The sequence below is a fragment of the Lycorma delicatula genome, chromosome 3 (assembly GCF_047948215.1).
Source record: "Lycorma delicatula isolate Av1 chromosome 3, ASM4794821v1, whole genome shotgun sequence".
NCBI classification, from domain to species: domain Eukaryota; kingdom Metazoa; phylum Arthropoda; class Insecta; order Hemiptera; family Fulgoridae; genus Lycorma; species Lycorma delicatula.
The window spans coordinates 74,583,621-74,608,880 of record NC_134457.1 but is presented as its reverse complement, the minus strand read 5'-3'; the positions used below and the strand labels follow the sequence as shown (position 1 = coordinate 74,608,880).

Here is a 25,260-nt window from a genome sequence, read left to right as displayed (position 1 = left end):
GCGCTACATGAACAATTTTATTGCATTTTACATTTATAATGCGTACAATAACGAACTTTAATATTGATAATAATAAACAATAACAAAATCATAAATTAACAACTCAACAACAAATTAAACAGCTATATCAACTGATATTATTTACTTTAAATGTTACAATATTTATTTTAAATAAATGTTTTCGATCGTAAATTACTAATGAAATAAATTTTGAAAACATACCATTCTACAGTAAATATTCAAAATGCTTCCCTTCTACAGCTTGGTAAAGTGCTAACCTCCAGTGTTATCCGTTTATAACTTGTATCGTGTGTGGCGGTACACGAGCAGATTCGTCTATTATTCTTCTTTTCAATTCGTCAATGTTTGTTGGTTTTGTTTAGTAAATATTATGTTTCAGGTACCCCCCAAAAAAGGTAATCCAGAGGAGACAAGTCTGGGGACCTGGCAGGCCACTCTATGGCTCCTCTACGGCTTATCCAATGATTTGGAAATTCTTAATTTAAAAAAATTTGCCGTACCCTTAGATAATAATGAGTAGGTGTCCCATCCAGCTGAAACCATAAGTTATTGTTTAATTCTTGTCCAACATTTTCCCGGATAATTGGTTAAATCCTATCGGTGGACAAGTTGCAAAGCATCTTCTGTAAGATTATCATCTGAAATAAAAGGCCCTCCCTTTTTCTGTTTAGCCTCCGGAACCATCACAAGGTATTACTTCAGAGGATGAATGAGGATGATATGAATGAATGTAAAGGAAGTATAGTCGTGTGATTAATTGAAACTCAATCACTATTTCAGGAACACCGGTATCACGATCTAGTATTCAAATCCGTATAAAAGTCTTTACTAGGATTTGAACCTTAGAACTCTCGACTTCGAAATCAGCTGATTTGCGATGACGAATTAACCACTAGACCAGCCCGGTGGGCTAAATAAAAGATCCTACAATACAGTGACCAACGATTCCCGCCCAAACATTCACTTTCTGAGGGTGTTATGTATGAGCTTCCGACATCCATCTGGGATTATTGTCGCTCCAATAACGACAGTTTTGCTTATTAATTTGGCCGTTTAACTTAACAGTCGCTTCATCAGTAAATATTATTGAATTAGAAAAATTTGCTACTGTCTAATTTTTGGATTATATTATCACAAACTCAACTTGGCGGTCAGAATCATCTTTCAATCGTTCTTGCACATGGCTAGCTTATAAGAGTGAAATTTATTTGTTTTAAGAATGTTTTGAACTGAAAAATAACTGATATCATGTTTGAGCTTTCCGAATCGATGAATGGAGTCTTCAACAAAAGTCTGCAATACATCTAACGACTTTGATTCAGTTACGACAGTTCTTGGTTTACCGATGCGAGGATGATTGTTTACAGTACCGATTTCTTCAAATCGCTGTATTATCTACATCACAGTCAATTTACTTATTGGTTCTCTGTTTGAAAATCTATTATTAAATAATCTCATACCTCTTGTAAAAGCCGAACTCTGTCACCGTACCTGTACATCATCAACGGAGTTATTCTTTCGGTTTCACTTAAAGAAGGCATTGTTATTTGAAGATTTAATATTTAATAAAACTAAATAAATGGACGAGGAAACTAATAAAAATCTTTCACCAAAAAAACAAATTTGAACTTAATCTTTACTAGCACTATCAAACTGCATTGTTGTAAATCATTGATTCTCAAACTTTTTCGCCCACCGCCCACATTGAGAATCAAAAATTTTCTAGAGCTCCCAAAATTGTTAAACCTATCTTCTCTTAAAAATAATGATTGCAATTGCTGTTTGTAAAATGCACTGTTAAAAACAGTAATTGAAATTATTGTTTTTAAACGTGGCATATCCTATTTCCGAGTTGAAACACATTTAAAATGAGAACAATTAAAACTCATATTTAATTATACTTGGAAGTATTTTTTTATTAAAATTGCTTTCAAAAAAATGACAATTTTATCTATATAGTTACATAACAACAATAGTGATAGCTTATTAAATATAATAATACAGTAATTAAAACAAAGCTTTCAGTTGAAAAATTACGCTAACAATAAATGAAGGATGAATCTGATGTGCCTTTCCCCCCAATTTTCTGTGGGTCTTCTACCGCCCCCCTGAAGGCCACCAGCGCTCACAATGAGGCGTTATCACCCACTTTGAGAACGAATGTTGTAAATTAACAGCTGATAAGTGACAAATATCAGCTGATATTAACATTGGAAGTTGATTCTTATTTAGAAAATAATATCAGTTTACATAGCCGTTTAATTTGTTGTTGGGTTGTTAATTATTTGTTTTTTTTCTTGAATTTTTACGGGCATCGACTACTAAGGTCATTAGCCCTCGTCACGTTCTTAGAAAGAAGTTAGTATCACCATCAGGATCGTCATATGTAAGGGTGTAAAGGGCCCTTACATTTTATTTAAAAACACAAACTACACAGAAACATTAAAACACCAAAACAAAAACAAAACAACACTTATGGGGTGTAAAGGGCCCCAAAAATAAAATTTGAGATAAAATTCTCAAAAAAGATAAAAGTACTATAAAAACAATACCATACCATTCCATTTATTTTCTTATACCTGTCTCGTTTAGTTGTTAATTTTAGCACCCTCGGGGCGACAAGAACCGCCGTGAAGCAGTATATTAGTCGCGCCAGGATGCCGTAGCAGTTGACTCCTTATAAACAGTCTACAGGCAGCCATTGCGCTTACCCATAGCCTCGCGCCCTCAGTCCACCCTTGAGGGTCCCCCATGCCATCATCGGACACACCCCGACGCACTGCTCTTGAATGCAGATGAGTCGGTGGCCTAGGCAAGAGGGCTACCTCCCGTCACTATACGTGCCACGCTTCGAGACTCCCATATATAAATAAATGAAACTACCTCGTAGAGACTCTTTATCACAGCTTTAAATTTTTCACTTTTACAGACTTCTAAGAAGTCCACAGGCGTGTAAAAATGCAACTTATCTTTTCTTCATTTCCATTATCCAGATCAGCAGTAATATCATTTCTAAGACGGAACCTCTTTCTGAGGTCCTCATATATGGTACACTCTTCTATTAGATGCTTGAGTGTCAGTGTTTTATTACAAACATCGCACATTGGTCTCTCTTCGCCGGTTAACAAATATGAATTTGTTAATCGCGTGTGACCGGTTCTAAGTCTGGTCACAACTACTTGTTCTCGGCGAGTCAACTTCACGTCGCTTTTCCATTTGTATGGAGAAGTTTTAACTGAGTTTAATTTTGTATTTAAACTCCTCCATTCAGTATTCCACTTGTTTTTAACTACGTTAGTTAGACAGTTTTTAACATCTGCCACTCTTACAGGAAATGCATCCAAATCATCACAGACTGTTGCCTTTCTGGCAGCTTCGTCTGCGTTCTCATTACCTGTAATACCGCATGCCCTGGAGTTCATACAAATACGCATCGCTGTCCTTGTTGATTTAAAACGTATAAAATAGACAGGATGTTTGAAATTAGGACATCCTTAATGTTTTTGTTTCGAATTGCAACAAGTGCATTTAGAGAATCGGAACAAATTAGCACTCTCTCTTCGCAATAATGTTCTGTGAAGCGAAGAGCTTGCTGAATGACAGTAAGTTCTGCCGTATAAACACTGGCCATATCTGGCAGTTTCCAACAATGGGTTTCTCCATTTACATATATGGAGCATCCAATACCATGTTCGGTTTTAGAACCGTCAGTATAAATTCTAATATGTTCTTCGTAACTACTGTCGGTTCCCAAAAATTCCTGTTGGATGATCACTGCTGGCTTCTTTTGTATTTCTCCCTGAGAGAGATCCAACCTTGTATTTACCGCTGGCAAAAGCCATGGCGGTATTTCTCTTGTGGAAATTGCTATTGTATCTGGAATAGCAATTTCGTATTTCCTCTTAATTCGTGGTACCTAATTCTGGCTGGTCTGGAATAGGTAGCACGACGTTCATATACTGCAGCCTTTGGATGATTCATGAAAAGTTTATTATTTATATGGGCAGGAAAAGCCCATACGTTTGCTGCATATCTTAACAAAAGGATCTCTCTTCTATAATGTAGTGGCATTATTCCGGCTTCGGACATTAGACTTGTCGCCGGACTTGTGCGGAAAGCGCCTGTCGCATGTCTAATTCCGCTATTATGAATTACGTCTAACTTTCTTAAATGCGACTTCCTAGCGGATGAATATACAATACATCCGTAGTCTAGTTTTGATTGAACCAATGCCTTATACAGTCTCAATAATATCTCTTTATCTGAGCCCCAATTGATATTCGATAAACATTTGATAATGTTTAGGGCTTTTTTGCATCTAACACTCAAGTCCTGTGTGTAATCCCCATGTAAGGGATTTATCCAATATTAGTCCTAAAAATCTCACGTTGTATTTATATTGTATTGGATCATTGCCGATTGTCAACGTAGGACTTTGATGAGGAATTCTCTTCCTACAGAAGTGTAGACAACACGTTTTTTCTGGTGAAAATTGGAATCTATTATTCCTCGCAACTTCATTTAGAGCGTTGATCGCTCGTTGCAATTTGTATTTCACTATAGCAGTCTTGTTGCTGGCATACACAATTGCCAAATCATCAACATAGACGCTTTTGCTGATTTCTACTGGAATGGCTAATATCAATTTATTAATGGCGATCATAAACAAGGTACCGCTCAACGGCGAACCTTGTGGTATGCCATTTTCAAAGATTTTTATAGATGAATATTCGTTGTTGACACGTACTTGGAAAGTACGGTCATTCATATAGTTGCTCAATAAGACTGGCAGTTTGCCACGAATGCCCCATTCATGTATCTGGAGCATTATACCATGACGTCAGATCATATCAAAAGCCTTCTGAAGATCAAAGAAGACTCCGACACAATGTTTTCTTGTAATAAAGCTGTTATATATAACGTTCTCTAAGTTAATCATTTGATCAGTGGTAGAATGGTATTGACGAAAACCTGCTTGATATGGAGATATCAGGTTTTCTTTTTCCAAAACCCAAACGAGTCGATTATTAATCATTTTTTCGAATATTTTTCCCATAGCGCACGTCAAGGAGATAGGACGATAGCTATTTGGATCTGTTAAATTTTTATTTTTCTTTGGTACTGGAACAACATGAGCTTTTTTCCACTGCTGCGGGTACATTCCATCCCGCCATATTTGATTATACAATTCTAATAATCTGCGTTTTGCAGTGGTATTCAGCTGTCTGATCATATTATAATGGATTTCATCCGGACCAGCAGCTGTGTTGCATGCTTTTTCCAACGCTTTCACGAATTCATCCATTTTAAATAGTACATTATATGAGTAATTATACTCAGTACGGAAATTTAGTAGAGTTCTTCTTTTTTCGCTCGAAAATCTTCTTCGTAGTTAGCCGTTTTGCTGGCTTTCTCGAAGTGATTGGATAATAACTCTGCGATTTCGTTTGGAGTGTCCTTAATTTCGTCTTCATCTTGAAGGCTAGTTATGGGTGCAAAATTTTTACGCCCACAAATTGCCTTCGCTTTCCTCTAAACATCTGATGCAGTAGTGGTTCTGTCGATGGATGACACGTATTGCTGCCAGGATCGTTTCTTCGAGTCTATCATGAGACGTTTTGCATACGCCCTGTATTTTTTAAAGGCAATAAGATTCTCTGTGGTAGGAAGTTTCTTAAAGGTGTTATACGCCCTTTTCTTTCTTTTCATAGCTTCAATTATTTCATCGTTCCATCATGGAACGGGTCGTTTCGTAAGTTTCCCAGATGTTTTGGGAATGAATCTCGATGCCGACTTTCCATTTGTTATAGCATCGACATCGTCCCCGATAACTCCAGTTGTTTCAGGGAGTATTGTTCTAGTTGTGAAGCTTGTCCAATCTGCCTTTTCAAACAACTATCTTTTAGAGATGGGATATATTTTTCTTGTAACATCAGTTACAATTTGCACCGGGAAATGATCGCTTCCATGCAAATCGTCTAAAACATGGAAGCTGTACCTCGGTGCTATCGATTCGCTTATCAGTGCAAGATATATACAGGACGTCGATCCATCTCTGGCATTGAAAAAGGTTCCTGACCCATCGTTTAAAAGCATAAGTTCAGAATTCACAGGAACCTTTCTAATTCTCTTCCACGGGAATCTACTCGGTCCGATCCCCAAAGAGAATTATGAGCATTAAAATCACCCACCAATAAAATAGGTGGGGGAAGCTCAGAAATTAGTCGCGCTATATCATCCTCCTTCCAATCGGCAAGTATATGCTTTAAACAGTGACCTGAAGCGGACGCTTCATTCTAATGGCGACCGCTTGCAGGTTTGTATTTAGATCAACAGCTTCGGCGGTAGCTCTGGTCGATGTTAGTATGGCTACTCCACCTCTAACTCTTATATTTGGCGGTTGATCTCGCCGAAATGTATTATATCCTTTTAGTTTAAAATTTTCATTTCGGCTGAAATGCGTTTCTTGCAGACATATACAAATCGGGTCTACATCATGTACCAAGCGTTGGAGCTCATGGATGTTTGAAAAACATCCATTGATGTTCCATTGTACAATCGACTCGCTGATTTTAAATTAAATTATAGCCTAGATTTTCCCTTCGGCCATCCTTTATTTCTTTTCTTCTCCATGCTGCGAACAGCTTCGTGTTCGCGGAGAACGTCGTCGCACGTGTAGCTTCCGGTCTCCGAATCGGAGACCATCGAAGCCGCCGACGACGACGGGCATGGATCGGCGCCGGTTTCAGGCGGCGATTGAGCGGCGGCAACCTGGCCGACCCCCGACACGGGAGCAGCACCGGTCACCGCCTGTGGAAGGGGGGACACTTGCCCCCCTTGCGTGGATATTTGTGGCCTCTGTGGTTTAGAGGCCACCTCAGTTGAAGGAGGCTTGGCAGCCTCCATAACAGACTCTTTCTTCTTATCCTGAAGGATCTCGCTGAGACGGACTTGACCTTCTGGTTTGGCGTCCGTTTTCTTTTCTACAGGAGCAACTTTCATTTTTACAGATTTATCTTCAGCAGGCTGTACCACTATCTTTGGCTTAACAAATTCTTTACTGCTGAAAGGTTTCATCTTGTTTTCGATGATCCTTTCAATCAAGCTAGCCAAAGTAGGCGCAAGTTTGTTTATAATTTGAGTCTCATCTACAGCAATTGGAGCAGAAGCAGGAACAGCAGCCGCAGCCTGAGCATAAGTTGTTGTTGCTCTAGGCTTGCGGGCGTTAACAATCCTCATTGCTTCGATGTAGCTGACTTTCTGCAGGGTTTTAACTTCCTGCACAGCTACCTCGTCTTTGTAGACAGGACAATTCCTGGATATACATGAGTGCTGTCCCTTGCAATTGATGCATGTAGGCGACTCTTTACATGGCTCTCCCTCATGCACCTCTTCTCCGCACACGCATATTTGCGTTCTCTCACATTTGATAGCGGTGTGGCCAAAGCGTTGGCATTTGAAACATCGCATTGGCTGCGGGATAAATGCCCGCACATCCAATCGATATATTCTCGCTCTTATCTTCTCCGGCAAGGTAGGCCGGTTAAATGTGAGAACATGAGAGGCTGAAGGTAGGACTTCGTCATTCCTCCTCATGTTCAATCGGCGACACTCTATTACACCTTGTGATGACAACTCCTCAACAATTTCTTGCTCCGAGCAATTTAGAAGATCCCTTACAGACGACCACACCCCTTGAGGTGTTGAGCGTACCGTGGGGATCGACACGTACAGCCAGTTCTCCAATCTTTCGAGACTGGGCATCATTTACAGTCTCAACATGAAGTCGCGTGAAGGTCTTCCTTATCTCTTTAACAGGACCCCCAGCGCATTTGGTTATTTTCTGAGCAATGAGAAAAGGACTCACCCTCGAGAAATTTCCATCCTCCTTTGTAATGACCAAATATTTGGGTTTCGGTACATTACTACTCTTAAAAAAAGCTTTTTGTAAGCTTTTTCTAGCCTCAATCTCAATCTTTCTTGATTTTTGCACTCTTCCTCCGTTTCGCCTCAGGCGAAACGGCTGATTCCAAACGAGGGTGTTTTCGTGAACCCTCTGCCACGTTAGGTTGTTGTTCAATTATGTTCATTTTGTTTATCCCTTCTGTAGCAAGGCTAGCCGCCGGGGTACACCCCCACTCCAGGGCTACTAACCTTGGAGGTCCGATCCGGTACTCCGGTGGAACCGGCATATGTCCTGGCAGAGACCGGATGCGCGATCTCTGCACTGACTCCAGGCTCCTACTCACCGACGCTTTCAGAGCTCCCATGCACCGACATACATCGGCACCATTGCTACATGCTTGCCATCGCAGGGGGCATGTGGACAACGGAAGGGTCTCTGTTACACCTGCAATAACATTGACCCCGGCCGCCACATCGCCAGCTCTAGATATGGTGTGAGTCCATTTCCAAGTCATTAGTAGTTCATATCCTGCAGGTGGCCGAAAATTCCAATCCATATGGTGACCTGAAGATGGAGAAGGTCTAAAGATAAGCATATCCAAGGAATTTACTCGGAGCCCCGTTAGCCAGCTATATGTATTGTACATAAGTACAGCTGTTGCCGCCCTGGACGTGGAACATAGATGTTGTGTTCCGGACGTGGGGATTATCTACCTCAGGGCAAAATTTGTTATTATTTATTATTATCAATATTATAGCACTGTTTAAAGTTCGTTATTGTACGCATTATTAATGAAAAAAACGAGTTTCACCATTTTTTTTTTTTTTTGTAAAATTTTAAATCGAAATCATGAATCTCATATGAGATACTCTCCTATTAAAAGTATAATTCAATATCGCGGACAAAAATTGAAAACCCACCATAATGCAAATTTTTTTAACTGTGTAGAATTTCTGCCTCCAAATAACTCTCAGATATGCAGTACAAAAAGTTTGCATACTTAAGTATCACCTGTATAATGTTAAAAAACATTAATGATTGGAATTAAAAAACATTAATGATTGGAATTAAGTCACTACAATTATAAATAACAATTTTCTGTATTATTTAATTGTAAATTTAAGTTTGAGTTTGCTTCTTCTTGTTAAGTTTTATTGTAATTGATATAACATTGTTCATCAGACGTTTAACGTCACTTTTGCAACGTTCTGCACTTCTGTCACGTCTTCTACAATGTAACCTCTTCTAGTACGTTCGTACTAGCTAAATAGTATAAAAATTTCAAAATATTATTTTATTTATTTGTTATTAGCCTGCTTTTCCTATATAGTCTCTATTCTTTTTCCTGTATCAATTTCAAGTATGCGTGCGCGCGTTCACGTAGATCGTTGATCACTATATTAGATTTTTATTTAATTTTTAGTAGTTATTTTTTTGTTCCCGTTATGCATTTACATAATTTCTTTTTTCCTTTCAGCGCTCGATCGGTAGGTCAGCTATTGCAAATTGATGATACTCGTACATAGTAGTTTACCTTGAAAGGCAAAGGTTAATGTTTATTATTATTATTTTCTTTTCATTCTTTAAGACGATGTCTTATCAAGGTCCTTGCCCTACTAATTTTATTTGATAAAATTTCCAAAAATTAGCTGTTAAATGTTATATATAAAATTATTTAGCTTTAAGTGTGTGAAATTATATTATTATTGATATACGCTAAATAAATTCCAGTTTTTAGCATTATATTGCTGAAAATCATAGTTCGTACAGTGAGTAATCATCTATGTATTATGATTGTTATTATTTATGTACCAAATACATTTCTTACAGTAGTTGGTCTATTATTATATATTTATGAATAGAAAATGTTCTGAAGCTTTTAAATATTTCTATTCATATATAAATAAATTTTGGGCTTTATTATTTATGAATATATTTAAATTTAATAGTAATGTCAAATGTTCTGTATAAATGATAATGTTTTTTTTTTTTATTTTTATAATTTATTATCTGTAAAATCAGATTATTTCATTTGTATCATGATTTGTTTGTAAAGTAAATAAATAAATGTCTCGTAAATTAAATCCTGGTTGATTTTTATATTACAAGATTTACTGAAAAATAACATCTTGATCCAAGCGATTTTGCATTTAGATGACGCAATCCATTGTACTATTAAATAAGAAAACATCATTATCCTGTTTACTTGGACATAACTTGTAATTTTATAACTTTGCTCCTTCGTCAATCTTCTTATATCGGTTTTACCAGATATGCTTCATAAATAAACAAATCGTAATTAATTCTCCGCTTCGCTTTCTTTCTTTGTAATAAAAATATAAAAGAAAATTTTTAGTGTTTGTATATTTGTAATGGAATAATTTTGGATTTTTAACATTATGGACTCATCGGTTTGTATAATTAATCATAGTTTGCTTTTATTTTCTTGCATAATATATATCAGGGTTGTAGCGGTTCTGTTAGCAGATGGATCGGTTTTCAGCAGTATCTCGTAGCCGAGTCTTTTTGAGGGAGGGTTTATTCTCCCTGTACTCTACCTTCACGCTCCACAACATGTGATCTTGTCTCTCTTTCTAATGTTTTGCAGATATTATTTAAACAGCGTGTTGATCGAATTAAAATAAATTAATATTCTTTGTTACAAAACGAAGTTCTTCTCGGTAACCTGGTTTCGCATTGAGATTGAGTATAGCACCTAGTAGCGAGTTTGTTGACGTAAAGTGGGTCCTATCGTGTAAGTTCGAGTGCTTGAGTTAACTTGAAGAGGCACTGAGGATTCTCTTCCTGACTCCTTATCTTTAATGATGTCGGTGTACTATTTTAATCTATCCCCTTTAATTCTTAAATAAAAAATTTAAAGCCTAGAATATATTTAAGTTTTTAAGCCTTACACTCTTAAAAATATGTTGAAGATTTATTAAATTTAACGTATTTTGTCCATAATTTCAATGAAATTGAAACTTGTATCGTAAGTAGATAAATATTAGGTATTTGAGGAAGGCAGTAGTTTCTTTTTATAACGCGATATCTTTACCGAATGTTCGCTGTATCGATCGAGAAATAAATTTCAAAATAACTTAAGTTCAAATATTAATTTGATGAAAATTACATAAAAACCTAATCCAAATTAAATAAAATAGCAGTGACATCATCATTATTATTATAATACGACTAAAAATACATAGCTCGCATCAAGTTAGAAAGCTATGGGTGATAAAAAAATCGTTGAGTCATTTTTTTAATAAAAACAAGTCTGATGTGGGAAAGTCGATGAATCATTTATAACTAATAATCAATCCTAGCAGTAGAATAATATTAAAATAATTTTTGATCATTTTGACACGCCTTATTGCAGTTTGTAATTTATATAACTTATAAAATATAATCGCATATGATTCTTAAACGCTTTCATAACGATCGTTAATACGTCGAGTTTTATATGCATTGTAGACGAACTGACGTGAATCACAGGTATTTCCCATAAATTATATACCCTTTTTCGAAAGCACCCTTTCTCAGGATTAGAAGAAAGAATAAGGAGTGATACGATTTCCTTTTGCCTTCTTCGCAGACTCAAATATACTCTTCATTATCATCCCAAGTCCATCGAACTGCAAGTGATATTTGGCCTATGCATGGAACCTTCACTCTATTCATCACAGCTGCTGCTGTTCGTGTAGCGATTGTTCATTACTCTAAAAGAAAGGAACTTGCCAGATTTAATTTCGCATTGAGATACGAGTTTTGTATGCTGAAAGAAAAAAGAAATAGTTTTCTTTATATATATTCAGTTTTTATTTGAACTTGCTTTTTGCATATTAATGAAATTAAAAAACAAAAAAAGGGGAGTATTAAATTATTATTCATGGAGTTACATATATTTTATTGTTTTTACCTTAGCCGCTCTTGTCAGTACATCGAACATTATAAAAGTTGAAGTGCAAAATGTAAAAACTATTTAAAACCATTAAAAACTAAAAGATTCATGTTTATTTGCTTATCTCCTTGGTGGGATAGTATCTTTTATCCCGAAGAAGATTCTAGGTTCGTCGGTCCGAATGTCGGTTTTACGCGCTATCCGGATGTAAAAATTCCGTAAATCCCTTCAGCATAAAAAAATTGTATATTCAAATAAAACCCAGTAATGAATTTCATAACGTTTCCGGGTATTCCGGTTTTTTTTTTTTTGGGGGGGGGGGAGAGAATAATAAAAACTAATTAAATAAAAGTTTTGGAATTTGTGATCCCGATAAAAAATGTCAACTTTTGTGAGAAAAACTTATTTTGTTTTTCCTCCGAAAACTCCGAAACTCATTTTTCCAATTTTTTTAAAAATTTAATACGTTCTTTCCCTCCGAAGGTAGTACCTGTCTACAAAGTTTGAAGAAACTCGGTCATCGATATACTGTTTTCTTTCAAGTAGGAGGCGTATATACGTTTAGATATGTATTTGCTGTGAGAATTTTATCTTTAGTTCTTTATGTCCGAAAACGCTTTGTTGTCGAGTTACGGCTAGAGAAAAATTTCGGCAGTATTTCAGTTCCCCCAGTGAAATGAGGGAATACTGAAACATTTACATTTAAGCGTTTACATTTATATTTGCATTTACATTTTACTGTTTTTTATGTTATTTGAACTGATAAATCGATTAAAACAGGTTCCAGAACTGAATCTCCCGTAGTTTTCATTACATCCAGTGTAAAACAGAAGAATTCGGTGACAAAAAAAACACTTTTTAAGGTATGAAGAACAGAAACATTGTTAAATGACTAATAAGTGCGTAAGTGCGTAAATTTTATTACATTCCGTTCATTATTTCGATTAGTTTACATCATCTTATATGTGTATATATAAAGCACACACACACACACACACACACACACACACACACACACACACACACACACACACACACACACACACACACACACACACACACACACACACACACACACACACACACACACACACACACACACACACACACACACACACACACACACACACACACACACACATATATATATATATATAGGAAAGAGAACCTAAACATAAGTTTTTAAGTTTTTTTTTTACAATAAATTTATTAAAGATGAACAAAATAAATCTATGTAAATAAAATTTAAATGTTCGTTTGTTCAAAATCTTACATCTCCGAAAAGTTCTTCACCGATGCTTTGAAATTTTGACACAACGTTGCATTCGAATACGCGCGTGTTTTTATATACTATGTATACCTACTTGTAAAAAAAACATGTAAAAACATGCTTTTTTTGAAAAAAATATAAAAAGGGAAGAAGGGGAAGGTACATAAGGGAAACAGAAATGGGGAGAAGGAAAGGTAAAAGGGAGAAAATGGGGTAAAGGGATAGGGGGAAATGAGAGAAGGGAATGTGGTAAAAATGAAAATGAGAAAAGGAAAACCGGGGAAAGGGGGGAAAAGAAAGGGAGATAGGGAAAATCGAAAAAAGTAAAAGGGAAGAAGGGGAAAATGGAAAAAAATAAAAAAGTGGAAAATAGGGAAAAGAAAAGGGGAAAGGTATAAAAAGAAAATATAAATGGTGGAAGGAAAGGGAAAGGTGTTGGAAAAATTGAAATTGGGGGAACATGGATGGGGGAAAGGAAAAGTGGTAAAATGAAAGTGGAAAAACGGAAAAGGAAAAGGGAAAGGGGAGAGGGAGAAACGGGAAAAAGAGGAATAGGGAAAGGTTAAATTTTGTGAAGTTCCGTAATGTTCATTTTGTTAATGTTTTATCAAAATTTCAATTGTGTTCATTTAATCTATATATATATACTCAAATCAATAGCAATAGCGAAGCACGCCGGGTCTGCTAGTAGTATATAAAAAAAGCATCCTTTTGTAACTTTTTGAAAACAGAAATTAAATGGTGAACAAATTTCAATAAAATGTTTTAAATTAATTTTATTGAGCTTAGTGCTATATAGCTCTCTCTCTTCTATATATATATATAGCTGTGAAAATGGACGAGAGAAAAAACAGAAAGAAAAATAATTAATTGAGCTTTATAAAATGTGAGTTATAGAGAAGAAAACGTTAACGATTGCTTGGATTTGTTGTAAAAGTTCGAAATGAAGAGGTTTAAATAAGAACGAGTAAAGTAAGAAGGTGGGAGAATCTGGTAAAAAGATCTCTTAATTTATTTACGGGTTATAGAAAATAATTTACGGGTTAATGAAATAAAACTACCAAAGATTTGTTGAATTGCATCAAACCATTCGTATGACTCATACCAAATTTAAAAAAAAATATTTTAAATTATTGTGTATAAATAAACGGTTGTTACGGGAAGTATTACTTCGATGATTACGATGCAGTCATCTGGTCGTGTTTACTCATACCATTGACGGCGATAATTTTGTTGTTGGGAGGAGTCCGAACGAAAGTTGAATGAATGGAAGCGGCCTACGGCGTTTGTGTTGTGGAGTGTGTATTTGTTGTGATGTATACGTTGCCGTCGTATTATCGCCCCGCCACGTTTCAATTTAAAGATGGTGGAGAATTGTTGTTTGGTTGGTAGGGGTATCAGACTCCCAGGGACGTAGGCTCCCGTAGCTATACTCAAGGTCATCGTCTTCCCTCGACTAATCCCCCCACTCTCTTCCGGCTGTCCTGTGGTCGTAGTTGTTTATTTATTTTATTTTATTTTTTAATTTATACACATATTTTCCTTAAATCTTCCTGTAATATGTATGTTTCTGTGTACAACCACACGATAATTTTTATGTCATATTATTGAAGAGAACTAGTCAAGGCGAGGCTGTTATTATTAGAACTGCTTTTTTTCAACTTCTGTCATTATTATTTTGTCGGAGTAAAACTGCTTTACGAAAAAAAAATAACATAGATAAACCGTTTTAAGAATATTCGTAACAAACAGCAGTATAATAATACCTATTCCTTGTCGTTTAACTTAGGTTTATCTTATTATCAAATACTACGAAATACATAAATAATTATAATTTTATTAATTTTTGTAAATCATTAGAGTTTTATCAGTTAAAAGAACGCTTACGGTATTTCACAAAGCATTTCATGACAGTGATTATGGTATGAAGATTACTTCTGCGTAGTCATTACTAACTGCATTTGACATATTTTTAAGATAATAATGTCAAATGTTTACCATTATAATGATTGAAGTAGTACATTATTTAGCCTCCAGTAAAGTACCCACTGTTACAAATGTTTTCTTAATAAATGTATTAGTAGTTTTATAAACATATAAATCTGACTGTTATAAATGCTATTTTTAATAATCATAAAATCAATATTTTTAAAAAAGTATCAAACGATTCTTATTGATTCAGCAAGTTATAGCTGGATATATTACTATTTCAAAAGCCAAAAGGAACGTATTATTTATCTTTTTTCCAACCAAAAATCAAAATCGTCTCAAACACATCAAGCAGAATGTCAAAAAACGGTGTAATTTATGGTGAAGTTTTATTATAAAATTATCATTATGTTTAAACCAAACAAATTTGAAAAAATGGGTATTTTTAATTTTTTTCTGCACCTCTGCCTTCTAAATCATCTTCCAAGAACATTTTTTGATTTTTCTACATCTGCTACGTAGAAATAAAAGTAACAAAAAATCCTCGATTGCAAAATATACAACCAGTGCAAAGTTATCTAAGATTTATTTTTGTTTGGGGTGAGGGGTGAATTATGATGAAATTTTATCACAATAGTATTATTATTAAAATTTTATTAAAAACAAAAAAATTTGAAAAATTCCAAAAATTGATATTTTTAAACGTTGGTCGGCCTATGCCCGAACTTTGATCAGCCCTTACCCACAATATTCCTCCAAAGTAGTTTTTTGGGTTACGTAACTATTACTATGGCTAAGAAGACAAAAAAAATCAGTTAAAAACTATGCAATAAATAAAAATAACTATCTTTTTATTTATTGCATATTTTATTATTTTTTATATTTGGGTTATTTTTTTATATTTTTTATATTTTATATTTGGGTAATGGGGGAATTTTGGGGCAAATCTTTCTTTAAAATGGTAACATAAGCATGCACGCATGTACTGAGCTTGATATAAAGTGGGGTTATATTTGCAAAATTAAAAAAAAAAATTGGTTTCGAAAAACTTTCTACCTTCACCCTTAGAGATTTGACCTCAGAATTTTACCAACAAATTGTCCCATACACAAGAGGCCCTGTACAAAATTTTATCAAAATCGGTTCATCCAGTCAAATTTTATTAACTTTTAAAACACGCCAATACTCATACTTACATTACTCCCGACTTCTTTTGCTTTTTGGAGACCCTGAGTCATGAAAAGTTGAGAAATGCAAAACACCCGTACCCCATTTTTTGATTGTATTTTCTTTCCTTCTTGTAGCATAGCTATTATGCCAGCAAAATAAAAATCATATTAATATGCTATAAATATGTTTTAAATTAACGAAAAAGTTTTTAAATTTTTTCAAAACTTGTATGCAAAATTTTTTATTCATTTAACTCCAGATAAAGAAGTCTGTAGCCTTCGAATCTAGTGATTTTTGACCGTTTGAAATCACTATTTTTTAATATTAAACGATTTGGAATATCCTTTTAGAAGGTTCATTGTCATATTTGTTTATGATAAGTTTGCTAAATTGTTATTGAAAATTTAATTGTTCAGCTGTTTACCTATTTATGTCGAGAAAAAATTTGAATCGGGGATTGTTGACTCAACTTGATGGCATTCCTCCTCAAAAAAAGTAAGCCCCCCAATAATTTTTTTGGGTGAAAGCACAGCACACGTTACTTATTTATTTTATTGTAAATGCAGAGTATGATAGTTGAATCTTTGTAGTTTGGTAGTTCCCCGAGTAAACTTGCACTCCAAACTCATTCTAGAACTTTGTGCTATGTAAGCGGTATATTCCGTAACTTATGAATTTAATATTCCACTTCACCATTGATGAGGTCTCAAATTAGGGTATTTACTAGTTTCTGGACTCGTTTCTCTTGTTGTGACAGACAATTGATTTGTGATCAGCATAATATTCTAAAAATCATACTGAAAGACCGACGGAAGGTCTAAGAGCTCACTAGTAAATGGTTGGCACTGCATATACCAATTAAAATCATAAACCCACTCAGATGGTGATGGGGTTTTTCAGTCATCCAGAAATTGTCTACTTCTTCTTTTGTAAGGATTATGAAATCACAGTAATATTGTATACATAGTAAATAATTTGTTGGTGCATGTCCTTGTAAACTTAAATCTTATAAGGTATGAAACGTATGGAAGTACTTATAAAATTTTCTGTACGGTATGTAAAATTCTGAATTTGACAGAACGCTGACGATAGAAATTTTCGAGTCCGTGTTTTATTTTCGACTGCAGTACTGTAATTATAGTCGTAAGTTTTGTGATAATACCGCTATTTTCGAGCTCGAATTTTTTAGTCTACCTGTTCTTAAATCTCTAAATATTACTAGTTGTTAAAATTTGGCCACCAACTTCTGTGTGGTGATAAATGACAGGAAAATTCTAAAATTAAAAAAGAAAGATATTTTTATTTTTCAGAAAAATGTGTTCAGGTTTCAAGATAAAAAAATAATTAGTTGAACGTATAACGTTCCATTTCATCTGTGTTGTTTTTATATGTTACGTAAAAAAATGTAATTAATGAGAAAAAGTTATAGAATATTAAATATACGTATGAAAAAACATATGGATTTGTACAAATGTGTGACCCATTTGGCACTTTTGTGGTTAATCTATGAATAAAATATGTTTTTATCTTTAACTTAGTGCATAGAAGTGTTAACATATTCTATTCTGCATACATACATGTGTGAAATTCAATGATAATTATAAAATGATTATTGCAATAATAATATAATAAATAATAATATCAGTAAATATGTAACTTTTTTTTTTGCTATGTTAAAGTGTTATAAAATTTTAAACGAAATTAATGATATCTAACAGTATTGCAGAATCGCATTTTAAACAATTTAATGGAACGGAAAAGCCTGTAGCATCGGCTACACGCCCTTATGAATTATCGAATATCAGAATTGAATTAATTTGTGCCGCTGCCATTAGAAATTTAACGTTATAAGGGGACGGTTAATGTCTTTTACTTGCAACTTGACAAACTAATAAATAATAAATTGGCGGCGAATTGTAAATTTATAATTTGATAATGCTTTGCTAGACTGCTTTGTGCATTAACAAATCGATCGGATATTAAACATCATCCAGATAGGCAGTATTATTACATCAAAAAATTTGAACTTTAAACTTTCGCAATAAATTTATGGCCTTTAAACTTCTATTATATAAATTAAACCCATTAATTTGAATTTTGTTGATCTCAATAATTTATTTTTTTATCCGTTCATAATTAATTTTAAAAACGAATGTGAATAAATTTTATTGCACAAATTTGGTGTAAAAGTTGTAAAATTTTGATGTAAAATTGTACTAGAATCCTGTAATATAATATTTTTAGTATTATATTTAGTTTCAAGGTTACTGAAGTCGAACCGTATTGATTCTGTTTCTAAGATACGATAAACAAGCTTATTCTTGCTTAGAAGTTTCCCATTTACTTTCCTTTAGATGTCTTCTAGTAAAAAATGTATTATAAACTGATCTCGTTTATCTTATGGGATTGAATTCCGGGATTCAACAGCTGAGGTTCATTTAAAAAGGAATTCTTTTATAGAAAAAGCTACCGTACCGATTTGTATCACCATACCAAGCCTATTGTATTTGGATTAAAATGTATTGACAGTCTTTTTAAATACGTGAAAAGGATTTCTAAACTATTTTTTTCCACCACCTTTTAAATCTGTAATGCTTTTTGTGGTAAATTCTAACACTTTACTGGTATGTTATTCTGTAAAGTTATCATATTACATCATAAGATTATCACGCATGATTGAAATTTAAAAAAAGAAACATTTTAACCTATACGTAACATTTATATACGAGTATATTTATATAAATACATAAAAAAATATATTTATTTTTTTTTTTAAACGAGATATATTTAAAAACCTTCTAAGTTATGCCAAGAAATTTGGGTAAAAATTTGGTTGCGATTGATCGAGTAGTTTTTTTGTTTATTCCAAATAAACAAAAACCCTATTCCTCTTTATCTAATAGTATAGATAACAAATTGTTTGAACATGTGTTAAATCTAATTCATATCCTTACTTTTAAGATGCTTTCTTATGTTACTATTTTCTTCGTTTTCCTGGATAACGTTGGGTGATGGCGGTATATTGTTCGTATTAAATGGGGAAAAAAATGTTTTTCCGTCCATTTTTTTTAACCTCCGTGACTAAAGAGTTTGGTATATTTTAAGGTGTTTTTTATTTCGAATTTTTACTTTTCAGCTATTTTTTTAAGTCGATTTAATTTTTAGTTTTACTATACACGGGAAATAGTACCAGTTTGTAGCGTATGAAAAATTGTATACCTGGACCAGGATTTGAACACTGAATCTTCATCTGAAAATTAGGCAGACATTTTATTTTATGTTACGAAATGAGAAATATATTAACTTGTGATATATTTGCCACATTAACATTCCTGTACGCATAAACGTGTGTAGGCTAATTGACTATATGTAGGTTGTGTAACCGAATAGTGGTCTTGGGATAAATGACATTATTGTTATTGAAAAATTAAATTACGTTAAAAAGTTTTCTTCTTATAGCCTCTTTTATGCGTAGAATTGTTTTATTGATATGGAATGATGATAATGCGGATGTTCATTAATTTTAATTTCAAGAATGAGAGTAAGGAGGAGACAAGTCTGAAGAGTAAACTGTACTGCCTAAATGTCTGTAACGCTATTTCAGAATACTTTACGAACCCGTAAACTATTGTGTTATAGGACACTAAAAGTTACTGTCCCGTACCTCTTCTTTCTTAGTACGCGGGATGAGCGTGCGCTTGTGTTTATATTAGTTTCATAGTGTTATTTTGAAATATTCAATGCGTATTTATTATCTCGCTTAACCGAACGTTATATGTTTAATAGCAGGATGTATAAGATACTTGTTTCGGGTACGCCAAGCGGTTGGAGGGAATTATATTTTAGGACATCTGCTGTTTATTCAGGAAGCAGGTGTAGCTAGGAAACCGACAATATGTACACGTGTTGTTGAAATTGATATTTTTATCTTAGGAGTTCTTAATTTTATTGTTTTTTATTTACTAGGTTTCACCCCTTTGGAAAAATCAACGGTTTTTGAGACTGAGAAATAAATTATGTTATTTGACAATTTTTTCTAAATTTAACTTTTCTGAGAAATAAAATAGGTATTCCCGAATTTTGTATCTTTGGGAATTATATAAGCCTTAAAAAGGAGTGAAGGATTTTAGGAGAATTTTAGTTTTCTTATGGAAAGGAAAACGAGAGGACTGATACACATTACTGGTATTTTACATATTATGTAATGATGCAGCTCATCATTATAACAGTAAACATTTTTATTTTTTTCTAGGTATGGTATAATAATTTATATAACAATTTTACCTTTTACTTAATTAATAAAGTTTACTTTAATAATTTAAAACATAATTTATTTTAATTTTTAAGAACTTTGGCTCTTGATATCCTTTTTCATTTTTTCACCATTCTTTTCGAATCGAGTGATCAGCAGACCCTCTACCTTCTTTTTTCTGTTTAGCCTCCGGTAATTACCGTTAAGATAATCCTTTAGAGTGTAAATGAAGTATAGTCTTGTACAGTCTCAGTTCGACAATTCCTGAGATGTATGGTTAATTGAAACCCAACCACCAAAGAACACCGGTAGTATCCACGATCTTGTATTCAAATCCGTGTAAAAATAACTGACTTTACTAGGACTTGAACGCTGGATCTCTCGACTTCCAAATCATCTGATTTGGGAAGACGCGTTCTAGACGAACCTCTGGGTTATTCTCGATATCCTGCACGCTCATAATTCATTCTTTAGATTGCAGTAATAGTGCAAGATGTAATCCGATTTACAGGTAAGATGTGAAAGAATAATCAATGAAAGGTTTTCCCGAAATAAACTATTTTGTAGAACTAAGTACGAGGCTATTTTAAAAGTAAATTATTTTTAACGGTTAGAAAATTTTTGTGCAAAATAAGCGATACTGTTTTAAGAATTTGCATTAAAATAGAACACTGATTATTTTGTTTTTGTATGAGTTATGCGATTAAATTTTTTTTCAGTGTGTTATTTCATTGTATAAATCAAAATTATAATGTTTTATTTTTTCATTTTCTTTGGATTTGTTTCTTAAACTTAGCGACAAAATTATAATTAATTAATGATTCATTTCTGATAAATCTTTGTACAAATATTTTGATTATTATCTTTTTTTGAAGATGCAAATGAGATTTAAAAATGAATTAAAAATAAATATAAATGTTATTCGGTCAGTTAGAACCTATATCCTTTGTTTACAATATAGGTTCATAATAGGTTAATTATTATTTATCTTCGTTATACAATTTTTATTTTTGAACAAATAATATTTTCATTTGTATATAAATATGTTTCTGTTTTTTGCAACATTCTATAATAATATTTTGCAATGTATTTTTAATGACAAAGAGATTTAATATTAAAAGAAATAAAATTAGCTGAAACCTAAATTTAAGCGTGCTCGCGGAGTAAAGAAAACATTCCTCGTTCATGGACGCATGACCATTTTATTCAGAATAAAATAATAAAAAAAAAAAACGTGAAAATTTTAACGACCCTTATGTAAATGATTTTATTTTACCTCCGTATTAACTTATCTATTGCCTGAGTAATTAATAGTCCGGTATAGTGTGAAAATCAACGTGATTGATTTATTTTTAAATGTTGCTATATCTAGGCAATTATTTTATGAATTGTATTTTTTATTATTTTTAATAAAAAGAATATTGAAATTTACGGTTTGTAATTAGCCTGTTCTGATTACTGAATGGAAGTACATAAGAACTACATCCGTTTTGCTAAATGAAACTAATAGAGTCGTTACGTTGATACTGTTACGACAATTTGCTTTATTTTGACCTAGTGCGTGTATGAAACGTGTGCATAAAACGTGTGTATTTGACGTACGTACGTGTGTCTTCTATATTTAGCATTCACGCGTGTTTGTTTTGTGTGTATATTTTTTATCCGTTATCACATTTTATTTTCATATTTACTTTCTCGTATTAAAATGTATGTTCATTGATCAGCATAACTAATTATTTTTAAACTTTCTTTTATATTTTTTAAATGGATGTTTGAATTTTCCAAATGTTGGAAAAAAATTCCCATTAAGTCACCATTAAAAAAATTATTAAACCTAACCCGCGGACATTTACTATAACGTTTAACAATTTCTTTTGCATTTCCTGAAGAATTATTTCGGGTGATGAATGATTTTAAATGTCATAAAGTGATTTTTTTACGATTACAAAAATACTTAAAAGAATATCTTTAAAAAATTTCTACCAAACGTTTTTTGTTGAACCTGAATTTTCATTTTCTAACAAAAATTCAAAAAGAGGGTTTTCTCTTTCTGTGTTTTATCTTTTTTCTTGCCAAAATTTGTTGATAAAATGTAATAACTAAAAAAGTTAAAAGAAAAGTTATAAAATAAGATATTTATTGAATTTTAGGGCTACCGTGTAACTTCGTACATATTGGTAAATATATAATGTAGCTGGTCTATTTTGAAATGCTTGAATGCAGTAACTGTTGTTTTAACTTACTTTCATTACTTCGTTGTAATGAGAAAGTTGATTATGTTCTTGACTGTTTATATTCGTACATACGTTGTGTCCTAGCGTCTAAACAAAAAGCTTGGTTTCTGATGTAATCAGTTACAAGAGGATTCCTTATACTGTAATTCCGTCAGTGTTTACAGATAAGCATCATTAAATTGTTACTTGAGGTGGCTGAGCAATGCAACAACTGCCAGAACGTGCTTCTTTTGGTAATGCGCTTTAATAACAATCTGCTTTTACTCCTAAATCAGCTGTAAATCAACAACTTATGTGACTTTTATTTTTTATTTACTTGGCTTGAGGAATTGAGATCTTTGTCAGATTTTTTTTTTCATAAAGTTACACTTCTTTTTTTTGTTTGGTGTCGTATTTTAGAAAACACCACCGGAACGCGGATTACTCTTTCATAGTTAATTTTTTGTACCGCTGCATTTTGTTTAGAACGATGAGATGATTTTTTGTTTAGAACGATGAAATTTTGTAAATTGAACTAAATGTCTAGAATTGCTAACCACTGAACTTTGCTCATTTTGATATTTTATACTAAATATTTTGTGTAAATATTTATCTTTTAAATGTAGTAATCGTTTCTCAGTTTGTTAAACTTACTTTCTTTTTTTAATTTTCAGATAAAAGATGTGTTGAAATCATTGAATCCAAAGAAACTTCTCACTCTGGTAAGTTTTTCTATTTTTCGTGTACAATTTTTAGTAAAGTTAATTTAATTTTTTACCTGTTTATAAATATCTTTATTTGTTTTTTTTAATCATTTCGCTATTAATTTAGCAAAAAAATTAAATTTCGTAGTCCTTTACGCGGCGTAACTTTCGATTAGTTATAGTTCTTTAAAGAAAAAATTGTTTTTGTTAGTAATTAATTGATGTAAGAGTTATTTTCTGTCCCTCCTAGCATTGTCACTCTAACATTCGTAGTCGACGCGTTTCAGTGTACCTCCATTCTCAAAACTTCTTTTAGCACTGAGTCTTCCTGAGTTGGGATCGTCGAATAAATGGCGATGTTAATCTCTTAATCACTTCTGTTATGGCCTCTTCTGCTTTGTCCCCCTGCTCTAATGGTTATACAATTTTTTGAAACGAATTCTTCTGATTCTTTATTTTAATAATTTTTTTTTTTGTCAACCTTGTTAAGCACCCCAGGGCATTTGGTCCTCGCCGTTAAGCAAAAGTCAGTCGGCCTGTAGTGCCGTGGCAGTCGACTGCCCCTCTGTCTTGCCATTTCCTTGGCCTCCCAACGGGGTCCTCACAGTTTCATCGAGGTGCAGTAGCTCTCCCTTCTGGACGACCACTACACTCCTTCGCTGAGAGGCTACCCTTCCCGTCCCTACGCTAGGTTGCCGGCTACGCCTTGCGCGCAGCCGGCAAACCGCCGCGTCCCTCCCTCTCATACCTTGAGGGTCCCAGATGCCATCATCGGAAGTGCCCCGATCCGTCCACTCTTGCGTGTGTACGTATTATTTTTTTAATAATTTGAGATTGTTAAACGTTACATCGGATTGAGTTTATATCTGATTTATTAATTTGTTCATTAATAAACACTGCCCTATTAATCTTAGCCTGAATAATTCCATATTTTCTTGAACGTTTCAAGATTTTCCTTTTTCTACAAAACGTAATATTTCAAAATATTACTTTATGTCAACTACGAATGTTGACATAATGCTTTGAAGGACAGAAAACAACATTCAAATCAATTATGATAATCCTAGCGGCAATATAAAATATTGAAAAACTTTTTATATAATAATTGGAAAATTGTTTGAACGTTTGTTTTTTTTTTAAGAAATAACCATTTAGCAATTTTAGCATGAATTTAAGGGGAGTTTGAGAAATTTTAAGTAATTCTGAACCGATTTGTTCAGAAAAACAAAAAAAAAAAAATTGGAAAGCATTTAAGATAGTACATAATTATTATATTAATAATTATTTTGTAAAAATCTGATTTTGCAGTATTTAAATGAGTAATAGCAATTTACAAAAACTATTTCGGATTTTAAAACCTCAAAAGAGAGTAGAAAGTTATATTGAAGGTAGTATTCGAACCAAAAGACCTCCCCGACCGTAAGTTATATATAGAAAGTCCAATACACTATAAATATGTAAAAGTGAAATAAGTAAAAAAAATATGTTTTAATCAAAATGTTAATAACGTTAATCAAAATAATATTATTGTACCGGAATACGATATTAAGTATTTATTTTTTTGCGATATTTTCGAAATTTCGCCTTCTTCTAAGTATTGAATTCATTTCTGTTTTGTAACTGTGTTTCCTAAACACATGAGTGTTACCTTTATATTTTTACTTCATTCCATCGCGATTTGTTTTATCTAAGTTCTTAAATATTTCTAATGACGCGTCTAATGCATAACAGACTTCTGATGGCACTATTGGAAAAAATTATTGGTGTAAGGTAACCGAGTGGCCAATCAACAGGATGTGTTATCCAATCCAGTTAGAAAATTTTCTTGTTAAAAATCCTTCACAATCAAAGAAAATTCTTTTTATGGGATATCACTCAGATAAATCATTAAGAAGGT

The 25,260-nt window shown here is 33.3% G+C and overlaps 1 protein-coding gene across 1 annotated transcript in view; it reads left to right on the top strand.

Moving 5' to 3' along the window:
- Positions 1–25,260, top strand: part of Dip-C (dipeptidase C) — a 602,611-nt gene that overhangs the window by 499,775 nt on the left and 77,576 nt on the right. Inside the window, exon 4 of the mRNA XM_075360005.1 lies at positions 23,334–23,381. Coding sequence (XP_075216120.1) covers positions 23,334–23,381 — 48 coding nt within the window. The remainder of the gene's footprint in view (positions 1–23,333; positions 23,382–25,260) is intronic.